Below are 26,756 nucleotides of genomic sequence, written 5' to 3' on the forward strand. Positions count from 1 at the left end.
ATAAAGATAAAGATAAAAATAATAATAAAATAAAGTAAAAATAACTAGCACAAAACTAGGTAATACTATTAGCAGGTAAGTAAACCGAATAAAAACAAAATAGAACACTCTTATTTACAGGTATTGCACATGGTTAATTCAGTATTGCACATGCATATGACAGTATTGCACGTCACGGCTAGCAGTGTTTGTTGTTATACAGTCTGACAGCAGCAGAAGGAAAGATCTGCAAAACCTTTCCTTCACACAGCGAGGGTGGATCAGTCTCTTACTGAAGCTGCTCTCCAGAGCGGAGAGAGTGTCCTGCAGGGGGTGAGACTCATGGTCCAGCATAGATGTGAATCTAGCCAGGACCTTTCTGTCCCCCACCTCCTGCACCGAGTCCAGAGCGCAGCCCAGGACGGAGCTGGACTTCTTGATGACTTTGTCCAGCCTCTTCCTCTCCCTCTCTGTGATGCTGCTGCTCCAGCAGGCCACACCGTGCAGGAGCTGATGCACCACAGAGTCGTAGAAGGTCTTCAGGAGTGGCCCTGTCAATCCAAAAGACCTGAGTCTCCTCAGGAGGTAGAGCCGACTCTGGCTCTTCCTGTACAGTCTGTGTTATGAGTCCAGTCCAGTTTGTGGTTCAGATGAACACCCAGGTACTTGTATGAGGGTTAGGGTTAGGGTATAATGATTTTATTTACATGACGGGTGACGTATCATGACCCAATGTGTTACACATCGAGTACACGATGTATACTTTATGTTTTGTGCGTTATTTCTGGAGAGGGGTCGTATAGTCAGGACCGGCCCCGTCGTCTTTCACTGCCGCTAGAATCGAAAACGTGATTATTGAGTTAGTTTGTTTACACCCCCACCGTCTCCGGGGTGGGCGGGGCACACACGCGCTCTCTGAGAGTACGTCACGGGTGGGCGGGGCACACACGCTCTGAGACTACATCACGGGTTGGGCGGGGGAGCCAGATGGCTCTTCACAAGGGTGGGGGCGAATATCAAACCAAGCCGTCTGCATTTCCGGGTTGGTGAGGGGGTCCAAGGTCTGGGTGATATTTCTTAACTATTATGTTATGGGTGTTGCACAACACTTATTATTATCAATTATACACTTAGGATAGACTACGAAACGTGAAAAAAAAGCATGTTATGGAACCTTTAACATGGGTTCAAATCTTCCAATAGAGACAGTGCTGAATTAATGTTATTTCTACCATACGAATTAAACTGCGGACACACTGACCTTTTAAATCATGCACTCTTCTTTATTCTTTGCACATACAAAAAATAAATTGTGGAGGCAGTTGCACATCTGTGTAGTTTGTGTAGAGTGTTAGAAACAGTATATGTTATAAACTGTTATGTAGATGATGATGAAGAAAGGAACGATTCTTTGGTGTTGCATCTTTGAACATGTTTGTTGGTTTGTTCCAGCTGGTGTCCAGAGGCTAACCGCTGTCATGTTTGATCTGCTCAAGACTGAGAGAAACACTGTGGCCTAGATAAAGTGTTCCTGATATCAAATGCAGACAAATTATGCCAAGTGTAAGAGTGGTAAAATAGCATTTGGGTCAGAGGATCTGCTTGTGTTTGGTGAAGATGGGCGGACTTTAAAAAAACACAGAGGAGCACCAGATGACATCAGGAGGTGGGGATTGAGTGGCTTGAGTTCTCTATAAGATTACTAAATATGGATGATTAGTCTTGTACTTATCGTGCCAGCCTTAAATGACAAATTTCAAGATCAGTCAAAATAAGTTAAATTAAAAAATATATATATCCTAAATCCACAAGCTGGGTATTCCTTGCTCGAGGTAGAAAGATCTCCAGACGCTGTGTAGAATCCATAGTGGCAGATAAATTAGCTTTAAATAGAATCTCAAACCAAATTCCAATTTAAAATGATATTAAAAGGAGCCGTACACAATTTCTCTCATGTAATGAAGTAAAGTCTGTTGTGAAAGGTGAAAATGAGACCTCTGTTTGCTGTCTGTATCTAATTATAGAGCATTATAAATGCTGTTAGCATGCTAGATGTTGTTAGAGTTAACCCGATGGCAAAACTTGCTCTGGCCTCAAAGAGTTGTGAAAAGTGCTTATAACTAGGATGCTCATAATGTGCTTGGTAAATGTGGAATACATTTGGATCGCTGCAAACTTTTTTAAATGAACTAGTGGTTTTTCATGTTTTAAGACTTGAGAAGGTACAGCAAATTTGAGTCATTGTCAAAGATGCACTTAGGGTTTTTTGATTGGAGCTTAAAGTTATAGTGTGTGGAAAGTCACCTGCTTGAGTCCATGAAAGTAGAAAGTTAAAATAATTCTACAACGTTCACGTTTATGCCATAATGTGGTATATTATAAGCATGAACAACATTTCCATGGAAATAAGCAGGAATAGGCTCTTCCTCTTGGACAAGTACGAGTCAGGTTTGTGGAGATGCAGCCCACTCACAGTAAAGACTCAGGTTTTTATAATTTTCTAGTAATAAAAATATCCAAAATTAACAAAAAAGTTTTTGTTTTAGTCTATTTTTATGATACATTTACGTACTGCGCCTTTAACTCCAATGTGATGTTCCACAGTATGACATTAAACTCAACTAAATTCTGACTGCAAGTAACTGACCGTAACTTGGACTGTCACCTGATTGTCTCCATGGAGATAGATACATCCAATGATACATTATGATACAAGAGAAGTTAAAACTTTCATTTTCACACTGCAGAACTTCTTTCAGAGCTGAACATGTTGAAGTTATTGTGTTTTGTGTTCACCCACACACACAGCTTTCACACACACTATGTTTGACAGCTACAGGCACCCATAGCCCGGCTCTACCTGCTGCTGCCAGGCTCAAGTTATGCAAGACTTTGGCAAAACCGGATGTGTCACTGTTTCAAAAAACATAAAAAATAATGGCTTCCAGAAGACAGGTGGGCAGAGAAATCCTCTGTCAGTTGAATACAGACTAATTACAAAATGCCATTAAATTACTACTAGTGCAGGTTGTAAGGCCCGACCGTTATCGTTATGAAATTTCCCCATGTGGGACAATAAAGGAATATCTTATCTTATCGTCTTTTGGGGACTGATAAACGACATAACTGATGATATATTTAGGGCTGTAATAATAAACAGTTAATAGGCAGCTGATTATAAAAAGTGTGGCTCTATTTGTTTTGAATTGGGTTTATTCAGATGACATTTACTGTTGTTTTGCCTCAACACTCAATTTTGAAAACCAAAAGTATGTTTACATGACACTTTGACTGACTAGTTTACTATTGAAGTGACCAACCCAATTGGAGAGGCCAATTAGGCTAAACTATTTGACGAATAGCTTGAAAATAGCACCTTTAAATTTCTTTAAATTGAAAGGTCTTTCTTTAGAGAAATTCTGTACGATTCTATTAGACACAATTACAATTGAACATATAAATAATTCCTCTCGATACAATAGCCCATTGTGCCGGTGTCCAAGCGCAGCCACAGAGCAGGAGCCTGGGGAGAGGGTCAGAACACACACTGGTCAGATGGTCAGTCGGCACTAAGGCCACTGGAAGAGGAAGAGCCTGGCGCACCTACCCACTGATCAAGAGCCAGTTTTAACTCGAAAATCTTTGGTCGAGTTTTGTCTGGGACAATTAGATTAGCGAAAGCTAAATCTAGGGAGGGGCAGACAAGGCTGGGTCCGTCATTAAAGATACAAAAGCGCCACACATAAGGAGGAGGCGTCGACTGGAGAGTAGTGGTAAAAGATACATACGCTCAGCACAGACGTGTGCAGAGGCAGATAGCGCGTTGACGTCTATGGACGGTCAAACATGGTAAAGAATCAATCTAAAAGCGATGTGCCCATCACGGAGACGCCTGTCACGCTGGCAATGTCAAATAAATATGGGAAAGAGTGTGGAGTGTCTGCCAGTGTGGTCCAATAGATTTAGTTTTCCATCTGGTGGATACCAAGCACGGACAAAATGTTTGATTCATGTCAGCAAAATAGTTAAATTAAATGAATAGACGTCGGTGTAATCCCTCATTCGTCCAGGCGTGTTCCATAGTAGAAAAACACACGGACCAGTATCTGCTCTTTGGTTCCAACCACCCACTACAGCACAAGCTGGGTGTGATCAGAACCTTACAACACAGAGCTCAAGGTGTGCCCACCAGCTCAGAGGGCAAGAAGAAAGAGGAAAAACATGTCCGAAATGCCCTCTCAGCCTGTGGTTACCCCGCTTGGGCTCTCAACAGAGTGAAGAGAACCAAGAAGCAGGACAAAAGGGAAACTGAACAGAGAAGGAAGGGTGTTTCTATCCCTTATGTGTCTGGCCTGTCGGAAAAACTGCAGAGAATTTTTAGACAACACGAAGTCCCTGTTTATTTTAAACCAGGAAACACTTTAAGACAAAAACTGGTTCACCCTAAGGACAAGTTGCCGACTCAAAGCAGAGCAATGTAGTTTATTCGATCCAATGCAGTGAAGAAAGCTGTAAAGAACGTTACATAGGTGAGACTAAACAGCCTCTACACAAGAGGCTTTATCAGCACAGAAGAAATACAAGTTCAGGACCTCAGAGCGCCGTGCATCTCCATCTTGAAGCCTCTAATCACTCGTTTGAAGACGGTGAGGTGAAGGTTTTAAGCAGGGAGAAAAGATGGTTTGAAAGAGGAGTCAAGGAAGCTATTTTTGTTAAAAAAGAAAGACCTTCTTTAAACAGAAATGGAGGGCTAAGGTTTAATCTTCCTGTTATTTATAATGGGTTACTGAACCCCTGGAAAGGTAGAGGACCAGGACCAGGACATGTAGATGTTAATCAGGTACTCAGGGTGGTTGAGCCAGGGTCTCACAAAGGAGGATTCTAATAGGCCATTAAAAATCTGAATAGGCTCGGTAGATACAAGGGGGGAGTTTCTGTTGAAACAAACAACTCTTTCTACTTCAGGAAGGCTCCTCCTTCTCCTCCTTCTTACGTCTTACCACAGAACAGTATTAATATCGGAGTTCTCGATCTAAATTCTTTTATTGACAATGACTCTTGGATGAGAGTCGAAACGTCTATTTTTTTCAAACTGAGTCCAGATGACTACAACTGAAGCTTTTTCTACAATTGAATGAATAGAAATTAAGGTTTTGTGATTTCTGATTTTGAAGCATTTTTTCCTGTTGTATAAAGCACTTTGAATTGTGCTCTACAAATAAACTTGCCTTGCCTAATTAATATGTGTATGTAGTTTGGAGCTGCGTTCAAGTGCACAAAGTGTCACCGACACAAACTACTGCACAGATTCAGGCATTCATCTGAAGGATTAAAAATAGAAGATTTTCAAAGATTGAAAATTGGATCATAATATTGAGTCCAAGCTTTATAGCCAGGTGGAATATCGAGAACAACATTTTTGGGGGACGTTTTTCAAGAAAGTAGTCCGTAAATCTGCTAAAATAGACCAAAGTACGTCTGCGTCATCAGACCACGCCACCATTCTCAAATCTATAGCCTTTTGAATAATTCACTACAAAGAAATCGCCATTTTAAAGTATTCTATTTGTATTACCTTTTACATTTTGTAATGTTGATCCATCCTCAAAAACCTAACTTAATTTATGTTTCTTCTGATTCCTTATGACTACTTTTGGATTTTATAGATATTTTAAGGTTGTAATAAAGATAGTCATAACTGAACACTATTGCTCTTTTAAGATTCAGAATGTGATCATAACCATTTTAACATGTGCTGTTTCTTAATGCTAAAAACCCACTCCCCGCTCTGTTAGTGGAGGTCTGGGTGTGTGAGGCAGCTTAGACTCGCAGAGGTGAGGACAGAGACAGCCAAAGCACCAGGGACAAAAGCCTCACACAGCTCTGTAACCCGCTCTGTAACTCGCTCTGTGCGGCGGGGATTAAGGGAACATCCGATCTAATATGTCACCCTCAGAGAGCCTGACTTGGAGCGAGAGGAGGAGGAGGGAAAGTCATGTTCTGTATTACACAAACCCAGTGGCGGGCCGTGGGTCTGGAGCTTAGGCCTTGAGGTCCTACACAGTCCCACCCAAATTAATCCACCTCTTATTACCATCATTATGATGCCATAGCTCTAGACACTATACATTTAGACAGAAACGCAGTTTAACCAGGCGTTGCATCACCTTGAATTGCAGGGGAAGAGTACAATACAGTACAGTTCAACTAAGTTCAATATGTCTCTGTTTTACTTTACCTTTTCATTGTGCAGCTTCATTGCTCTGCGTGTTGCCAGCTCTGTTGCCCGCTCCGTTGCGGTACCGTTACGCACTTGCGGTTAGAGACAGGGCGTTATCACCATTCTGGAGCCCAGACACTACATTGCCTGTCTCGCAGCGTCTTGAAAAGGCGTTATAATTATATCCTCAACCAAATTGATATATTTTCCTCCTTCCGCCATTGTGGGGTGAAAAAACTGCTTAGTAGTACGCAAATTCAATTCTTTATCAAATTCAGTTTCCTCGTTCTGAGGTTCTGCATAGACCCGCCCATAGGACCTGCCTCTCAATATTGGTAATCGTGCACGTGCTACACCTGCTAGCTGGCTCCTGTGTAACAGCCAGCAGACGTACAAGAGCCAACTCTAAAGCTGATTGGTTGACACATAATTTTAATTTCCATTCGCTTTAAACTACAAGCACCAGCTCTGTTGAGTCTGAAGGTCTGAGGGCAGATTTCAGACCCCTGGCAACACATGATGGCTGAATTTGATTGGATAAAAGATCTAACATAAGACCAGCCTCCAAATCTCAACCTGGGGCAGAAGCAGTGCAACTAAGAGGAAAGCCATGAAATGAGGAGTATAACTCTTACTCTGGGAATCATTTAATAAATATTTGTGAGAAAATATATATATATTTAAAATTATATTCTGATTATGTTTAGGCTAGCAGAGAAGGCCCACCACTGCACAAACATAACCTTTTCTCATTCGACCATATTCTAATATTGATTCCTCATTTACCTAATTTTTTAGGTTGCAATTTGTTTTATTCCTTAGGCTAGCCTAAGATCCAGACCTCCTCAGGCCAAACTCAGGCAGAACCTTCAGAAACTTTATCATTTTTTTATTTATCTATGGAAGAAATGAATTGGAAACAGCGGACTTTGAAGCGGGTGGGCCAGATTTAGGATGTGTCCCTCTGGAGATCTCAGAAGCCTTGGCACACTGCATCACTTGACATGCAATTTGATTATTTTGAAATGATGGAGTTAAACTGGCCAGCATGAGGATTTCTCACAACATTTTAGAGAATCCATCTGGCTCTTGGCTGTCGGTTCCAAAACCAGCAGAAATCCAGACCAATCACAGGGCAGCATTGGGGTTTGGCTAGTGCCAAAGATGAAGCGCCCAAAACAACCCAAAACCAACATGGCAGCACCAAAAGACATAATTCAGTTTATTTTAGCAGAATTACAGATTATTCTTGTTTTTTAATCATGCACATTCAGGTGCTTTGTGCATTTGTGGAGGAAAATATATCTGTGCTTTTCTCGCAACTGGATTTATCAGCATCAAATATTCAGCACAACTTTTTGCCTTTTCCCTGATGGCTTCTAGCGAGAGCTTTCCAGATTAATAAACGTGTAGAACTCAATTCAGAGTGACACAAATCAGTCTGACGTGAGCCTGGTCTGGATGTAGACCCACAGCAGGGCCCTCAACGTTGGTGGGCTGACAGAAAACTTCTAAACAGTTAAGAACCCATTGAGATCAAAGTTATTTTATAAATCAAACAGCACAACAATGAAATAACAAGACCAGATTTTGATTGGGATGGCAAGACATGAGTTTGGGTGGGCAATGCCCACACTTGTCTCTAGCTAGAACTGCCAAAGGATCCAGAGATGAAATTTGCTTAACATCACATTTCTGACATGCAGTTGAGGTTCATCTTTTACTCACATTTGTGTAATCTGCTCAGTTTGTTTTATCAGGTTTGAACCTATTCAGGGCCCAAATCATCAGATGTCTGTAAAAGGGTCACTGGAGGTCACAGGCAGAAGGCTGTTCAGTCAGGTGTGATTTACTGACTGTGCTGAGAGGGGGAACTGATCACCGCGCACAACATAGTGGAGGAAAGTAATCATAATTATCAAACTGATTTATTGTCCTTAAATAAACTGTATTTTGGGTTTAACTGACTCTCCGATGAGCTGGACCCTGTCCAGGGTGAACCCCGCCTAAGGCCCAGAGTCACTGGGACAGGCTCCAGTCACCCACCACCCCGAATGGGAACATGCGGTAGAAAATTAATGAATGAGTGTCTGCTTGGGATTTGAAACAAAAAGTGAATGCAGCCATAACCAATAACGCTCGAGTCACTGTAAATGGCTTGCCTTTGACATTTTGTATTAATTTAAATGTTTTCAATTGTTATGAAATTGTTGCTATTTCCAATTAAAGTACACTGTCAATTCCTGCTTCAAATTAAGGAATAGGAGTTGTTTATTTAATGGCCTAAATATATAGATGTTACATTATTTCTACATCATTTACGCTCCAGCTCTTCTCAGATTGTTGTCAGCTGGATAATACGACCGAGTTCATATGTAGTGATGCATTCAAGTGTGTGTGGATTTGAGAGTGTCCACAAGAGACTAGTGCTCAGTGAAGCAGCTGTGGAGATAAAGGGCCTGCGTCACTTCTGCTCTGAGGACTGAACGCCTGCAGGAGCTCACATTTACATGCCTGTTTACATGGGTTGTACATGCAGCTGTTCAAAGTGAAATGAAGAGCTGACCAACAAAGTTCTGATTTATAACCTAATATTTAGACAAGCTCATGTCCAGTGAGTGACCTCTACAGCAAAAGTAACATCTCCATTGTTATGGTTTAATATAAAATATGATATATACGTTTTTAGATTCTACAATATGATAATTCAATTCAATTCAATTTATTTTTGTAATGCCCAAAATCACAACAACAGTTGCCTCTGAGGGCGACAGTGAAAAATGAATTAACAATGTCTGTGGTGGCGAGGGACGATGTCCCAGAGTCCTCAGTCCTTAGACCCTCCTTCTCGGCCAGGAAAAACTACAAAAAACCTCCTTGGGAAAAAGTAGAAACCTGGAGGAGTTCCAGATGAAGGAGAGATCTCACTCTCACAGACGGACGTGAGGGAGACTGGAGCTGGACCCACTCTTCAGGCAGATGAGGGACCGTCCATACGGGGCAAGGACCACTTCCACAGGTCCTCAGGAGTGAGAAAAGAAAAAGAAGGCGGTGAAGAGTTTGCAAGTGGAATTAAAAATTAAATATTGATTGATAGAATAAGTAGTCAGAAGAAGAGGATAGTGCTCAAGCTGTCATACTTCCCCCAGCATAGTTACTCCTAGGGCAGCGTAGCTAAAGCTGTGGGTTTATGTTTCTGTTCCTAACTGGTCTGACCATAAGCCATTTCAAAGAGGAACGTTTTAAGCCTGGACTTAAATGAAGAGACTGTGTCAGCATATTTAACATGGGTCGGGAGCTGATTCCATAACACAGGAGCTTGGTAGCTAAATGCTCTACCTCCTACAGTACTTTTAGAGACTCTTGGGACCACCAGAAGGCCAGCATTCTGAGAGCGAAGAGCTCTGTTTGGATGATATGGTTCTATAGCATCTTTGAGGTAGGATGGGGCCATGTCATTTATGGCTTTGTAGGTCAAGAGTAGAATTTTGAATTTGATTCTAGACTCGACGGGGAGCCAGTGAAGAGACTTCAGCACTGGCGTAATGTGCTCTCTTCTTTTTGTTCCTGTTAGTAATCTTGCTGCTGCATTTTGAACCAGTTGAAAGCTTTTTATGGAGCTTTTAGGACACGCTGCAAGCAGGGAGTTACAGTAGTCTAATCTAGTCGTTACAAATGCATGGATAAGTTTTTAGGCATCACTTTTAGGCAGGATTCTTCTGATTTTGGCGATGTTGCGCAAATGGAAATAGGCTGTTTTACAAGCTTGATTTATATGAGCTTTAAATGAGAGCTCCTGGTCAAATAAGACTCAGAGGTTTCTTACAGTAGAACTGGAGGCTACACTGACATTGTCCAGTGTGACTATCTGCTCAGATAGAGCGTCTCGTAGGTGTTTAGGGCCAAGCACAATGACCTCGTTTTTTTCAGGGTTAAGAAGCAGGTAGTTTAGTGTCATCCAGGTTTTTATCTCCGTCACACAAGCACTAAGTCTGTCTACTTGATCGCTCTGATCAGGTTTCATTGATAAATACAGCTGAGTGTCATCTGCATAGCAGTGGAAGTTAATGCCATGCTTTCTGATAATGTTGCCTAATGGCAGCATATAAAGAGTAAACAGAATTGGACCAAGTACTGAACCCTGTGGCACACCGTAAATTACCTTGGAGCAAGGTGAGGAGCTCTGGTTTACATTAACAAATTGGTACCTATCAGATAAATAGGATTTAAACCAGCTGAGGGCTATTCCTCCGACACCTACATACTGCGATATAGAGTAAGTTTCCCCTTCTATTTTATAGAACAAAATAAATGTTCGAGCTGCTCATTTTTGTGACAAGGCTCTGGACTGTGCTAGATTAAATGGGATTGTGCAGTATCTATGCTGCTTGAAAAAAAGTTTAGTTTTTTTATTTACTTTATTTAAGTAGATTTTGCTGTGCTACTCATAATTGTATATTTATTTATAGTATATTGTATATTTATATAATTGAGTACTTCTTCCACCACTGTGCTCATCTCCCCGGCTCGGAGGGTGCCCCGCGGCGTCCCACTGCAGCGTCCCACTGCAGCGTCCCACTGCAGCGTCCCACTGCAGCGTCCCACTGCAGCGTCCCACTGCAGCGTCCCACTGCAGCGTCCCACTGCAGCGTCCCACTGCTGTGTCACTTGTTCTCTCCTGGTGCACACTGTCTCTCTGTCCGTCTGGATCATGCAGTTCTTTGCTCTAATAGAAAGTTGAATCAGTGCATTTGTGGGAAAGGGAAGTTCAGTGAGTATTTGACATGGGAGTGTGTGATGAGTGGAGCCAGAGCTTCATGTGGGTTTAGGTGTTATTTGTCCTGCTGTTGGCTCTCCAAATGGCCCGCGCAGCTCAGTGTGTGAGCCTGACACAGACTCTGCTTCAGGCTGCCATAGTGATCTAAGCCGCTGCCAGAGTGACTCACATGGACAATGATAAAGCAAAGTTACACATTAAAATGATTATACAAATTCGAAAATCATAATACAAACATTTAAAGTTTTATTAAGCCATTAAAGGACAGATATAATGCAAAACAGATTTTTTTCTTTAGCTTTTAACCATGTTTTAATATTTTTCCGTCATCAAAAACATTCCTAGATTTGCATCCTCCCCCTTCTCACCGTCAGAAACGCCAGACTCGCTATATGAAGTTCTTCTGTCTAATCACGATCAGTCCAACTGCGTGCTGAGACCTGGAAATGTGAAAGCCAGTATTCTGTGAAATTTTTGAATTTGTGAATTACACTGAAAACATGAGATTCCAAACTCAAGAGCATGAATAAAGGCTAATAACAATGCAATGAATGCATAATAATGAGAGAAAGAAGGGGGTTAAAGGGAGAGACAGAAACAGAGAGGAGGGAAGAAGGAGAGAGAGAGCAAGACAGAAAGACGAAGAGGAGAGAATGAGAGCTGGAGGACTGTGAGTCTTTGTTCTGTTCTAATGAGACGTGTCAGAGCTGCTCACTAACGTGCACGTCTGAGGGCACGTGCACGTCTGAGGGCACGTGCACGTCTGAGGGCACGTGCACGCACGCTCACTAACGTGCACGTCTGAGGGCACGTGCACGTCTGAGGGCACGTGCAAGCACGCTCACTAACATGCACGTCTGAGGGCACGTGCACGCTCACTAACGTGCACGTCTAAGGGCACGTGCACGCTTACAAACGTGCACGTCTGAGGGCACGTGCACGTCTGAGGGCACGTGCACGTCTGAGGGCACGTGCACGTCTGAGGGCACGTGCACGCACGCTCGCTAACGTGCACGTCTGAAGGCACGTTTAAGTGCACGTGCACCCTTACAAACGTGCACGTCTGAGGGCACGTGCACGCTCTCTAACGTGGAACAGAGAAAAACCATACTGTGAACAGAATGATGAAGAAGGAGGAGAGAACGTTTTTATAAATGGCATGAGATGTCATTGGTCGAGCGGTAAAGGTGGCAGGATGTGATTGGCAACATCATTTTTTAACCCCAAACGCAGTTCTGCCAGCACAACCTGCCCCAAAGCCCTAACTGTCACCAATATACTGGCTCCTAAACCTAACCCTAAACTGACACTGATTGTGAAATACTATATTTTCAAAAATAGACGTTTGCTAGCATAGCCTCTGATGGCAGAACTGCTGCGTGTCAGTGTCTGGGCGTGGTCAGTGTTTGCCTGGGAGAGAAACAGCAGGTGCTGCAGGGACGCAGCTGTGTCCAAACTGTTGGTGTGTCCTTAAGCAAGACTCTTCACACACATTGCTTTGTATGAGTGCACAAATAATTGGTGGTGGGAGGGGCTGATGGCGCAGATTGTTAGCCTTGCTTTTGTCAGTCTGCCCCAGGGCATCTGTGGCTACAATAGTAACTTACCATCACCAAGATGTTTAGTGTGTCCACAGAAAGTGCTAGATTAATTGAAATTATTAGGCCCGAGCGCCACAAGCTGGCGAGAGGCCTATTAATCTCGTAAGGCCGTGCAAAGCACGGCTGCGAAAGTGCGCACGTAGTGCGCACGAAATCGAGCGCGAAGCGCTTGCCCACTTCCAAACACTCACTAACGCACTCCTTCACTCACTCACTTACTAATCACTTACTAATTAGTAGTAGGAAAATGGAACTTTACCGTTGTAAACAGGCGAAGCCCGTGCAAAAGTACGCACTAAACGAGCACTTTAAATTAAAGCACTCATTTGCGCTAAGTAGCTCACGAATACGTTCCCCATCTCTTGCATGTTCCGTGCATATAAGAATGTAATGCAAAAATTTAACATTATTACTGTATAGAGGGCCAAAAACACAAAGTGGGCGGAGCCCACTCAAAATTAACGAAAGTACCCGTCAGTGACCAGGGACCCACACCATGAGGTAGGAAAGCGCGAGCGCTTTCCGAAAATGTATAGTTCATGATATTTGAAAAATGGGAAACATTGTTTTCGCATCGGAATATTTAGGCCCGAGCCCCAGCAGGGCGGAGGGCCTATTGCTCCCGCAACGCTGCCGAACGCCCCTGGCAAGTACAGTGAACTAGCCCATGCCGAAGGCATGGATCATGCATACTTACTCCTGCTATGACAGAAATAGTGGGCCATGCTTGTATCTGCTCAAATCAATGGAAGTCTATGGGGAGTGGGCGGGGCATCCCGACGGAATGGGGAGTGACGAGCGCGTAAGCGCTCGTAATGATGATTCCACCCCATGGCGGCATGGGGAAGGCTTAGAGCTTTCAAACGATGTATAATTTGTTGTTATAGTGGAAACGGCTATATTGTTTTTGCTAAAAATATTATTATTAGGCCCGAGCGCCACAAGCTGGCGAGAGGCCTATTAATCTCGTAAGGCCGTGCGAAAGTGCGCACGTAGTGCGCACGAAATCGAGCGCGAAGCGCTCGCCCACTTTCAAACACTCACTAACGCACTCCTTCACTCATGCACGCCCCGTGCATACTAATTAGTAGTAGGAAAATGGAACATTACCGTTGTAAACGGGCGAAGCCCGTGCAAAAGTGCGCACTAAACGAGCACTTTACATTGAGATGACGACCGCGAAGCTCACGAATACGTTCCCCATCTCTTGCATGTTCCGTGCATATAAGCATGTAATGCAAAAATTGAACATTATTACTGTATAGAGGGCCAAAAACACAAAGTGGGCGGAGCCCACTCAAAATTAACGAAAGTACCCGTCAGTGACCAGGGACCCACACCATGAGGTAGGAAAGCGGGAGCGCTTTCCGAAAATGTATAGTTTATGATATTTGAAAAATGGGAAACATTGTTTTCGCATCGGAATATTCTTCTTCTTCTTCTTCTTCTTCTTCTTCTTCTTCTTCTTCTTCTTCTTCTTCTTCTTCTTCTTCTTCTTCTTCTTCTTCTTCTTCTTCTTCTTCTTCTTCTTCTTCTTCTTCTTCTTCTTCTCGGGACCAACCCCCCTATTTTTCACCCAGTGAACATTGACGAAAAGTCACAAAAATGTTCACACCTCTAAAAATCGTGCCTCTCTACATTCTGGCTATTTCCCTTTTCTAAAATAAAAAAATTGGCGCGTCAGCGCCCCCAAATGTACCAAAAATGCATTGAGAGATGGGAAATGACCCAAAAACAATCTGATCGTAGAATCATGAAATTTGGCGCAGAGGTAGATGGTGACAAGAGAAGTAAAAAATATTATTACGGCAACGCCGTCCGCCCAACCAAATGTCGGCCATATTGCTTCAAAAATGGCTAAACATGACTTCGGAGTTTTTCCAAACGTCGTACTTTTACGAACTCCTCCCAGGGCGTTGGCCCTAAAAAGCTGAAATTTGGTGAAAATGCTACTGAGGAGTGGGACATCAAAAGTTATCCAAATTACATTGATACCTGTCACAGTCTCGGTGCGGCGAAGCCGCAAACTGTAGCTAGAATTTCAGAAATCTCCCATATTTAAAATTTCTGCCGTTTGCGCAGATAAAGTCTGAATTGCGTCAAATTAGAATCAGTTGTTAAACTCTTTGCCCTAAACCTACTTGAAGTGAAATAAATTCATTTGGCGCCACAGCGCCCCCTACAGATTTTATATGGAGGTAAATGTTTAGTTTTGCGAAATTATATGAAATTTGACACACAACTCTATTTTAGCATCCCCATCAAAAAAGTCAATGAGACCCATGTCATAATTGTTATGGCGTTGCCGTAACGATGACCGAAACCTTTCATGTTATTCCAATGGGGAAATCGCCAGAACATGTTTACACTTTAGACTTTCACGAACTCCTCCCAGGGCGTCAGCCCTATTAACCTGAAATTTGGTGAGACTCATCTTCAGGACCATCAAAAGTTATCCACATTTTTATTCAAAGAGTCACGGTGTCTGTGCGGCAAAGCTGCACATTTTGCCAAGAATTCAAAATAAAATAGCTTTTTGATGGTAAAACAAAGGGGAGAAGATGTGACAGCGTCACAGATTCAGCAGTAGGCGTAATAAAAGGACAATTGGGGCGCGTTAGCGCCCCCTCCTCTTGCGGCGTGGCGGCGGTGTGGCGAGGGCCGATCATTGCCGCTTGCGGCTATATTTAGGCCCGAGCCCCAGCAGGGCGAAGGGCCTATTGCTCCCGCAACGCTGCCGAAGGCAGCGTTGCAACTGTCGCCCCGTCGCCCCTGGCAAGTACAGTGAACTAGCCCATGCCGAAGGCATGGATCATGCATACTTACTCCTGCTATGACAGAAATAGTCAACAATTTGTGAATGGGCGTAGCCCATTCACAAATTGTTGACAACAGAAGCGCGAAGCGCTGCATTCCTCCAAAAACCCTCCTGGCATCGTCCTGTACGCGAGAATCCATGCCGCAGGCATGGGCCATGCTTGTATCTGCTCAAATCAATGGAAGTCTATGGGGAGTGGGCGGGGCATCCCGACGGAATGGGGAGTGACGAGCGCGTAAGCGCTCATAATGATGATTCCACCCCATGGCTGCATGGGGAAGGCTTAGAGCTTTCAAACGATGTATAATTTGTTGTTATAGTGGAAACGGCTATATTGTTTTTGCTAAAAATATTATTATTTTTATTTTTATTTTTCTTGTTCTTCTGCTTTTTGAGCTCTAATTTGACCCCCTGAACATGCTCAAAAACTCACCAAACTTTGCCCAAAATTCAGAATCGGCGAAAAATTTGATTTTTTCTGGGCCATTTTTTTTTTCGTTAAAAAATGGCGCGACAGCGCCACCGACAAAAGTCAAAATACATTGCGCCTATGGGAGACGCCCCGAGGTCAACTTTGTCGTAAAGCTACGAAATTCGGGACACGCATTCCTCTCGTGAGGATAAAAAAAAAATATTATTGTGGCCACGCCCCCAGACTTACCCTATGGCCGCCATCTTCCTTTGAAAATGAAAACAAGCTGAGTTAGCCATTTTGTTTACGTCAAACTTTGACGAACTCCTCCTAGGGCGTTTTGCCCACCGACTTCAAAATCGGCGTACGTCCTCTGGACAAGTGGGGCATCTAAAGTTATCCAATTTTTTGAGATACCTTTTACGGTCTGTGTGCGGCGCAGCCGCAAAGTTGGACAACTTATTTTGGAATATTGCAGATCTAAAAATTGTTCCCATTTGATCAAAACCAGTCCGATTAGGACCAAATTTGAATCAGTTGTTAAACTTTCTAGTTTGGACCAGTTTAGGCTGACAAAATTGAAATGGGCGCGATAGCGCCCCCTACAGAGTGACCTTTAAATTAACATTGAAGGTCAAAAATTAGTTTTACCAAAATTGTCTAAACTTTACCCAAAATTCTACTTTGCCGTCCCAATCACAAAAGCCAATCACAAAAATGCCTAATTTTTTACGGCGTAGTCGTAGCGATGACAGAAACCTCCCATGTTATCCCTATGGGAAAACCACAAAATCTCTCAAATTACCACATTTTTATGTTTTACACTTTAACGAAGTCCTCCTAGTGCGTTTTGCCCACCAACCTCAAAATTGGTGTACGTCCTCTAGACAAGTGGGGCATCTAAAGTTATCCAAATTTTAAGGATAACTTTTACGGTCTCTGTGCGACGGAGCCGCAAACGTTTCCCAGAATTCTGACTATTTGGCCTTCAGAGTGGTCTATAAACAATAGAGTTTTTCCAAATGACATGATATTTTGAACAAAATTCTAATTTGCCATCCTGATCATAAAAGTATGAGAGCCAAAGTCATATTTTGTACGGCGTAACCGTAGCGTTGACAGAAACATCCCATGTTATCCTTATGGGAAAATCGTAGAATCGCTCAAATCACCACATTTTTACGCTTCACACTTTAATGAACTCCTCCTAGGGTGATTGTCCGATCAAGTTCATATTTGGAGAATATCATCTACACAAGCGGGGCATCAAAACTTATCCATATTTTGATTCTAAGTGCTACGGTCTCTGTGTGGCGGACCCGCAAATATATGTCAGAAATGGGAAAACAGCGAAATCTCTAAAATGACCACATTTTTACGCTTCACACTTTAACGAACTCCTCCTAGGGCGATTGCCCGATCAAGCTCATATTTGGGGAAAATCATCTACACAAACGGGGCATCAAAAGTTAGTCATATTTTGATTTTAAGTGGTACGGTCTCTGTGCCGTGGAGCTGCAAATATACTGTCACAAATGGGAAAAACGCCAAATCCTTGAAATGTTCACATTTACGCTTCACACTTTAACAAACTCCTCCGTGGGCAATAGCTCGATCAAGCTTTACTTTGGGAAATATCATCTACACAAGCGCGGCATCAAAAGTTATCCATATTTTTATTCCAAGTGCTAAGGTCTCTGTGCGGCGGCGCAGCAAATTTGACTGACACTTGTGTTGATTTGCACTGGATTGGCCATGTCCAATGTGTCCCCGTCTGTCAAGTTCTTTTTTAATTCAACACACAATAAGGGCGCCATCTTTATCAAGTCGAAAGCGCAGAGTCGGAAGGCCGGCGGCCCGCGAGGGCCGTTGGATGCCGCTTGCGGCTTTAATTATTATTATTTTTCCTGTTCTTCTTCAGCGCTTTGAACTCTAATTTGACCCCCTGAACATGCTCAAAAACTCACCAAACTTTACCCAAAATTCAAAATCGGCGAAAAATTTTGTTTTTTCTGGGCCATTTTTTTTTTGTTAAAAAATGGCGCGACAGCGCCACCGACAAAAGTCAAAATACATTGCGCCTATGGGAGACGCCCCGAGGTCAACTTTGTCGTAGAGCTACGAAATTCGGAACACGTATTCCTCTCGTGAGGACAAAAAACAAATATTATTGTGGCCACGCCCCCAGAATTACCCTATGCCCGCCATCTTCCTTTGAAAATGAAAACACGCTGTGTTAGCCATTTTGTTCACGTCAAACTTTGACGAACTCCTCCTAGGGCGTTTTGCCCACCGACTTCAAAATCGGCGGACGTCCTCTGGACAAGTGGGGCATCTAAAGTTATCCAATTTTTTGAGATACCTTTTACGGTCTGTGTGCGGCGCAGCCGCAAAGTTGGACAACTTATTTTGGGATATTGCAGATCTAAAAATTGTTCCCATTTGATCAAAACAAGTCCGATTAGGACCAAATTTGAATCAGTTGTTTAACTTTCTAGTTTGGACCAGTTTATGATGACAAAATTTAAATGGGCGCGATAGCGCCCCCTACAGAGTGACCTTTAAATTAACGTTGAAGGTCAAAAATTAGTTTTACCAAAATTTTCTAAACTTTACCCAAAATTCTATTTTGGCGTCGCGATCAAAAAAGCCAATCAGACAAATGCCTTAATTTTTACGGCGTAGTCGTAGCGATGACATAAACCTCCCATGTTATCCCTATGGGAAAACCGCTAAATCTCTCGAATATCCACATTTTTATGTTTAACACTTTAACGAAGTCCTCCTAGTGCGTTTTGCCCACCGACCTCAAAATCGGTGTACGTCCTCTAGACAAGTGGGGCATCTAAAGTTATCCAAATTTTAAGGATAACTTTTACGGTCTTTGTGCGACGGAGCCGCAAACGTTTCCCAGAATTCTGACTATTTGGCCTTCAGAGTGGCCTATAAACAATAGAGTTTTTCCAAATGACATGATATTTTGAACAAAATTCTAATTTGCCATCCTGATCACAAAAGTATGAGAGCCAAAGTCATATTTTGTACGGCGTAACCGTAGCGATGACAGAAACATCCCATGTTATCCTTATGGGAAAATCATAGAATTGCTCAAATCACCACATTTTTACGCTTCACACTTTAACAAACTCCTCCTAGGGCGATTGTCCGATCAAGTTCATATTTGGAGAATATCATCTACACAAGCGGGGCATCAAAACTTATCCATATTTTGATTCTAAGTGCTACGGTCTCTGTGTGGCGGACCCGCAAATATATGTCAGAAATGGGAAAACAGCGAAATCTCTGAAATGTTCACATTTACGCTTCACACTTTAACAAACTCCTCCGTGGGCAATAGCTCGATCAAGCTTTACTTTGGGAAAAATCATCTACACAAGCGCGGCATCAAAAGTGATCCATATTTTTATTCCAAGTGCTACGGTCTCTGTGCAGCGGCGCAGCAAATTTGACTGACACTTGTGTTGATTTGCACTGGATTGGCCATGTCAATTGTGTCGCCGTCTGTCAAGTTCTTTTTTTATTCAACACACAATAAGGGCGCCATCTTTATCAAGTCGAAAGCGCAGAGTCGGAAGGCCGGCGGCCCGCGAGGGCCGTTGGATGCCGCTTGCGGCTTTAATATTCTTTCTTTCTTTCTTCTTCTTCTTCTCGGGACCAACCCCCCTATTTTTCACCCAGTGAACATTGACAAAAAGTCACAAAAATAAGCACACCTCTAAAAATCGTGCCTCTCTACATTCTGGCTATTTCCTTTTTCTAAAATAAAAAAAAATGCCGCGTCAGCGCCCCCAAATGTACCAAAAATGCATTGAGAGATGGGAAATGACCCAAAAAAAATCTGATCGTAGATTCATGAAATTTGGCGCAGAGGTAGATGGTGACAAGAGAAGTAAAAAATATTATCACGGCAACGCCGTCCGCCCAACCAAATGTCGGCCATATTGCTTCAAAAATGGCTAAACATGACTTCGGAGTTTTTCCAAACTTCGTACTTTTACGAACTCCTCCCAGGGCGGTGGCCCTAAAAAGCAGAAATTTGGTGAAAATGCTACTGAGGAGTGGGACATCAAAAGTTATCCAAATGACATTGATACCTGTCGCAAACTGTAGCAAGAATTTCAGAAATCTCCCAAATTTAACATTCCTGCCGTTTGCGCAGATAAAGTCCGAATTGTGTCAAATTAGAATCATTTGTTAAACTCTTTGCCCTAAACCTACTTGAAGTGAAATAAATTAATTTGGACACAGCGCCCCCTACAGATTTTATATGGAGGTTAAATATTTAGTTTTGCGAAATTATATGAAATTTGACACACAACTCAATTTTGTCATCCCCATCAAAAAAAGTCAATGAGACCCATGTCATAATTGTTATGGTTTTGCCGTAGCGATGACCAAAACCTCCCATGTTATTCCAATGGGGAAATCGCCAGAACATGTTTACACTTTAGACTTTCACAAACTCCTCTTAGGGAGTTAGACATATTAACCTGAAATTTTGTGAGACTCATCTTCAGGGGTGGACCATCAAAAGTTATCCACATTTTTATTCTAAGAAAGCCGCACATTTTGCCAAGAATTCAAAAGAAAATTGCTTTTTGATGGTAAAACAAAGGGGAGAAGATGTGACAGCGTCACAGATTCAGCAGTAGGCGTAATAAAAGGACAATTGGGGCGCGTTAGCGCCCCCTCCTCTTGCGGCATGGCGGCGGCGTGGCGAGGGCCGATAATCATTGCCGCTTGCGGCTATATTTATTTATTATAACTGTGTTGGGGAAATAAATAAGAAGCAACAGTAACAGGAAATACACTCTGTTGTTTATATGTCTTTATTTATTTATGTAAGGCACAATCCCAGCCCCAGAAAATTAAGCAAAAAATAAGTAACAAGTTAAATGAAGCTGAACGAGCGCTAATGAGAGAGTTAACAGCTTGTATTTCAGTGATTATGGGTGTATATTTGTGAAACAAACTTGAACATGTTTTATCATGTGTCCCAAAGGCCCCGATATACCTCCTGTGAGTCTGTGACTGAGATGTGTCTAAGAACATTTCCCAAAAAAAGAAGTCCAAATTTACTTTAAAGAAGGGGACTTGGCAACACTTACGATATCCTGCCCACTAAGTAGAGAGAGCCAATAAGAAACAACTTCACTTTTTTTTCTTCCTGATTGACAGTTGAGGAGTTGAAGAATCAAGTCAACAAGTGAACGCTAAACCCTTTACTGTGCAGTCTGGTCCTATCACCTCAAACCATCTAATAATACCTCCAGTGTCTGCAGGTCAAACCGAGCCGCGGGCCGTGTCCAAGTCTTCCGTCTCCTTCAGAGGGCAGAGTATTTGAAATCCAAGCATCAGGACGAACAGTGAAAAGTCTATTGGAGCAGACAGACCAGGGACTGGGACAAAATGTGTGGAGGAGAGAGAATTTCAGTGCTCAGAGAAATGCAACGAATCAGGATGGAACTGCATAGAGCACTCATTTGTGTGAATTAGTCGGTAAAGTAGGTTTATTTAATCCATTTAGCACAATGTCAAGGTCTTCATGCATCCCAGGTCTGATTGACAGTTTTATTACACTTTCCTCAGCGTCACAGTGTGTAAGTAACTCCATATGACACGCTCCAGTGCAGCCGACATGAACATTCTATTTTGGGCTGTTTGAACCTTTTGATTTTTTTAATTGAATTTCTAATTGTATCTTTCCACAGTAATAGATCTCATGCTGCATTTTGCAGTAGTGGCCTGTAGACTGTAGTTCACATGTGGCTTAACAGTTCTGTTTGCACATTTGGATATTCATGCAACTGTTTCCACGTGGTTCTCATCACACCCCGCCCACTTTGTGTTCTTGATCATGCTCCATGACTCAGACACAACTGTCTTGGATATTTGTGTTTGGCAGTTGTTTTCCCATGATTCATAGCAAACAAAGTGGCTGATTGGTATGAAATGCTCCGATCTCCTGCTTACTGTAGATCGTCTACTTTGTACTTCCACTTCAGTCATATTATTTTTGAAGTAACAGCACTCTTAAAAGATAAGCCATACATTAAATTAGATTGTTCAGATATCTGTCTTTGTGCTTTGTGGTGACATTTTCAAACCGACACTCTTTATTGTACACTGAGTGACAGTCCATTAAGTCCCGAGCGTTTGACGTGTGGCGGTCAGTGGCATTTGGGCCTGACCCCGATGTAAGCCCTGTCACATGCCATGTTCTTTTGTGGACTCGATATTGTCCTCTCATCGCTGCTGTCTCTTCTCATTCTGTCTCTTCCTACAGCCGGCCGCAAAGTCGGGACAATATACTGCACTTTGTTTGTCACTGGCCAAACTGACAAGATTTCAAGTCAAAACAAAATGTCATGTTCTTTTATTTTGAAGATGTTTAGAGAGTAAGTTGGAAATTGAACTGCAGAAAAGAGTCAAACGCACTAAAACTTTTACTGTGACAAACGTCTGCTTCAAAGCCAGAACGCTGAGATTCCTTGGTGACTTCATATCACATCATATTGGCCTAACTTCAGTGATAACAGTTTGATTATCACTTTTGGACTGAGTTGAGACGAGATACACACTGAAAAGTCTTTAGGGCGGAACAGGCTCCAGATGTTTTGTAGAAGAGGAGTGTACTGTGAGGGAAGAGCAATGCTTTATTTAAGGAAATCATCCTGATAAGAAGTCTATCTGAAGTATTCTGTAATCATCTTTTGATTCATAATGTGCTAATAGTTTTTTCTACTAAGTCACTGTCTGTTCCATGTGGTCCATGCAAAGTAAAGCTGTTCGCTAAAGGAGACTGAGTGATGTACAGCTCAAAAAGCAGTTTGTCATATAAGACATAGCGATGGCAAAGGATCTAAATGTAATGATTCTAATGCAAAAATATCAGTGTGTCACATGTCACACAAAAAGGCAGTTTTGATAAGATTATAATCAATTGAAATGTCGGAGATGATAGGATCATTCCAAAAGTATTTTACTGTGAAAGAGCCTCGAGTTTCTGCTCGCTTTGATTTTATTAATTTTCTAAATAAGGTGTAAAAAGGTCATTCCATTCAGTTCCAGTAGCACTGCTTTCAATGTCAAATGTACATTTTTTAGTACAATTTTCTTTAAATATCTATACAAAATTACCTTTTTTGTATTTGAGCTTTATCCAATAAAACACAAATTTGATAATAATGATAATAATAATGTACTTTTTTGGTACAAAATACAAAATAACCATCAGTGTAATAATAATCTATGGTTGTGTCCATGTTGTATTACTACAGTTTGTTCCCGTTAGGGGTCGCGGCGGGTGACAAATATATCCCAGTGACTTTGGGTTCATGTTGTGTTGCAGTACTTGATAAAACTTCATGCTAGAATTCCCTGCATTATTAAGATTACAATAATTTTAACGATTTAAGGTCTTTAATAACCCCTCACATCTATTTGTTCTATTTGGTCTTCAGTAATGTTCCTGTGTTGTGTTTTCATAGCGGAACAATCTGACAATTGGCAGTTTTAGAAGAATTACAACAGGTTTAGTCACTTGTCTTGGTTTTGTCCTGGTTTGAGCCCAGTTTAGTCCTCCCTCATGTGCTGTCTTTGGGTGCAGATGTGTCCTCGCTGTATGTGTGTCTCCCTCAGGTGCAGACTTGACATGCCTTGTTTGTGTGTCTCCCATAGGTGCTGTCTCTGGGTGCAGACGTGTTGCCTGAGTACAAGCTTCAGGCCCCTCGCATCCACAAATGGACCGTGCTGCACTACAGTCCCTTCAAAGCCGTGTGGGACTGGCTCATCCTGCTGCTGGTCATCTACACGGCCATCCTCACGCCGTACTCCGCCGCCTTCCTCCTCGACGACCAGGTATGTCCTAAACACTGTCCCCAACGACCAGGTGTGTTCTAAACACTGTCCCCAACGACCAGATATGTCCTAAACACTGTCCCCAACTACCAGGTGTGTCCTTATCACTGTCCCCAATGACCAGGTGTGTCCTAAACACTGTCCCCAACGACCAGGTGTGTCCTAAACACTGTCCCCAATGACCAGATGTGTCCTAAACATTTCCCCATGTGGGACAATAAAGGAATATCTTATCTTATCTTATCTAAACACTGTCCCCAATGACCAGGTGTGTCCTAAACACTGTCCCCAATGACCAGGTGTGTCCTAAACACTGTCCCCAATGACCAGGTGTGTCCTAAACACCTAAACACTGTCCCCAACGATCAGGTATGTCCTAAACACTGTCCACAATGACCAGGTGTGTCCTAAACACTGTCCCCAACGACCAGGTATGTCCTAAACACTGTCCCCAATGACCAGATGTGTCCTAAACACTGTCCCCAATGACCAGGTATGTCCTAAACACTGTCCCCAATGACCAGGTGTGTCCTAAACACTGTCTCCAATGACCAGGTGTGTCCTAAACACTATCCCCAATGACCAGGTGTGTCCTAAACACTGTCCCCAATAACCAGGTGTGTCCTAAACACTGTCCCCAACGACCAGATATGTCCTAAACACTGTCCCCAACGACCAGATATGTCCTAAACACTGTTCCCAACGACCAGGTGTGTCCTAAACACTGTCCCCAACGACCAGGTGTGTCCTAAACACTGTCCGCAACGACCAGGTGTGTCCTAAACACTGTCCCCAACGATCAGGTGTGTCCTAAACACTGTCCCCAATGACCAGGTATGTCCTAAACACTGTCCCCAACTACCAGGTGTGTCCTTATCACTGTCCCCAATGACCAGGTGTGTCCTAAACACTGTCCCCAATGACCAGGTGTGTCCTAAACACTGTCCCCAACGACCAGGTATGTCCTAAACACTGTCCCCAATGACCAGGTATGTCCTAAACACTGTCCCCAACTACCAGGTGTGTCCTTATCACTGTCCCCAACGACCAGGTGTGTCCTAAACACTGTCCCCAACGACCAGGTGTGTCCTAAACACTGTCCCCAATGACCAGATGTGTCCTAAACATTTCCCCATGTGGGACAATAAAGGAATATCTTATCTTATCTTATCTAAACACTGTCCCCAATGACCAGGTGTGTCCTAAACACCTAAACACTGTCCCCAACGACCAGGTATGTCCTAAACACTGTCCACAATGACCAGGTGTGTCCTAAACACTGTCCCCAACGACCAGGTATGTCCTAAACACTGTCCCCAATGACCAGATGTGTCCTAAACACTGTCCCCAATGACCAGGTATGTCCTAAACACTGTCCCCAATGACCAGGTGTGTCCTAAACACTGTCTCCAATGACCAGGTGTGTCCTAAACACTGTCTCCAATGACCAGGTGTGTCCTAAACACTATCCCCAATGACCAGGTGTGTCCTAAACACTGTCCCCAATAACCAGGTGTGTCCTAAACACTGTCCCCAATGACCAGATATGTCCTAAACACTGTCCCCAATGACCAGGTGTGTCCTAAACACTGTCCCCAATGACCAGGTGTGTCCTAAACACTGTCCCCAATGACCAGGTGTGTCCTAAACACTGTCCCCAACGACCAGGTGTGTCCTAAACACTGTCCCCAATGACCAGGTGTGTCCTAAACACCTAAACACTGTCCCCAACGACCGGGTATGTCCTAAACACTGTCCACAATGACCAGATATGTCCTAAACACTGTTCCCAACGACCAGGTGTGTCCTAAACACTGTCCACAATGACCAGATATGTCCTAAACACTGTCTCCAATGACCAGGTGTGTCCTAAACACTATCCCCAATGACCAGGTGTGTCCTAAACACTGTCCCCAATAACCATGTGTGTCCTAAACACTGTCCCCAATGACCAGATATGTCCTAAACACTGTCCCCAATGACCAGGTGTGTCCTAAACACTGTCCCCAATGACCAGGTGTGTCCTAAACACTGTCCCCAACGACCAGGTGTGTCCTAAACACTGTCCCCAATGACCAGGTGTGTCCTAAACACCTAAACACTGTCCCCAACGACCGGGTATGTCCTAAACACTGTCCACAATGACCAGATATGTCCTAAACACTGTTCCCAACGACCAGGTGTGTCCTAAACACTGTCCACAATGACCAGATATGTCCTAAACACTGTCTCCAATGACCAGGTGTGTCCTAAACACTATCCCCAATGACCAGGTGTGTCCTAAACACTGTCCCCAATAACCATGTGTGTCCTAAACACTGTCCCCAATGACCAGATATGTCCTAAACACTGTCCCCAATGACCAGGTGTGTCCTAAACACTGTCCCCAATGACCAGGTGTGTCCTAAACACTGTCCCCAAGAACCAGGTATGTCCTAAACACTGTCCCCAAGAACCAGGTATGTCCTAAACACTGTCCCCAATGACCAGGTGTGTCTTAAACACTGCCCTTAATGTCCAGAGGCCTCATTTAACCTTTGTCACGCTGCGTCCTCTCCGCGCCTCCAAAACGCCATAAAAGGGCAATGCAAAGTGACTTATGAATGAGATTTACCTAAACCTGAGCTGATAATCAGTGGGTTTGACCGGGGTGCATGGGGCAGAAAGGAAGGTGAGACACACAGTTACATCAAAGGCTTTATTTCAAATAAGAACATAATTTCTGTGCACACGCCTGGATCAGGCACTGACATTATTTGCTTTATTTACATAGGGAGGGCCCTTAAGAGAAAGATCTCTCTCAGTTTTGACCTGGGTCAGGTTGGATTATTTGGGTCGATCTAAACGTGCGGTGCGTAGACAAATGTCAATGCTTCATTAAAGTCTGAGGGAGGAGTTTTCCATTTGGTCCAATCGTTGTTTCATAAATCCATTCACAGATTCAGCGGATCCTCAGTGTAAGGTCAGAGCCCCCTGAGTTCAGTTATCATGAGGCAGAGCGCTGGAAAAGTTGCACGGCTTCAAATCCTGTGTTGCTGAGAATAATGAGTGAAACTCCTGGAAAGCCT

The 26,756-nt window shown here is 43.1% G+C and overlaps 1 protein-coding gene across 1 annotated transcript in view; it reads left to right on the top strand.

The window, feature by feature from the left end:
- The window catches only part of kcnh2b (potassium voltage-gated channel, subfamily H (eag-related), member 2b), a 339,169-nt gene that overhangs the window by 271,336 nt on the left and 41,077 nt on the right, over positions 1–26,756 (top strand). Inside the window, exon 7 of the mRNA XM_072451211.1 lies at positions 23,509–23,688. Coding sequence (XP_072307312.1) covers positions 23,509–23,688 — 180 coding nt within the window. The remainder of the gene's footprint in view (positions 1–23,508; positions 23,689–26,756) is intronic.

Source organism: Eucyclogobius newberryi, unplaced genomic scaffold (assembly GCF_026437365.1).
Source record: "Eucyclogobius newberryi isolate DKJ021-1_F unplaced genomic scaffold, fEucNew1.0.hap1 SCAF_18, whole genome shotgun sequence".
In the NCBI taxonomy this organism is placed as follows: Eukaryota; Metazoa; Chordata; class Actinopteri; order Gobiiformes; family Gobiidae; genus Eucyclogobius; species Eucyclogobius newberryi.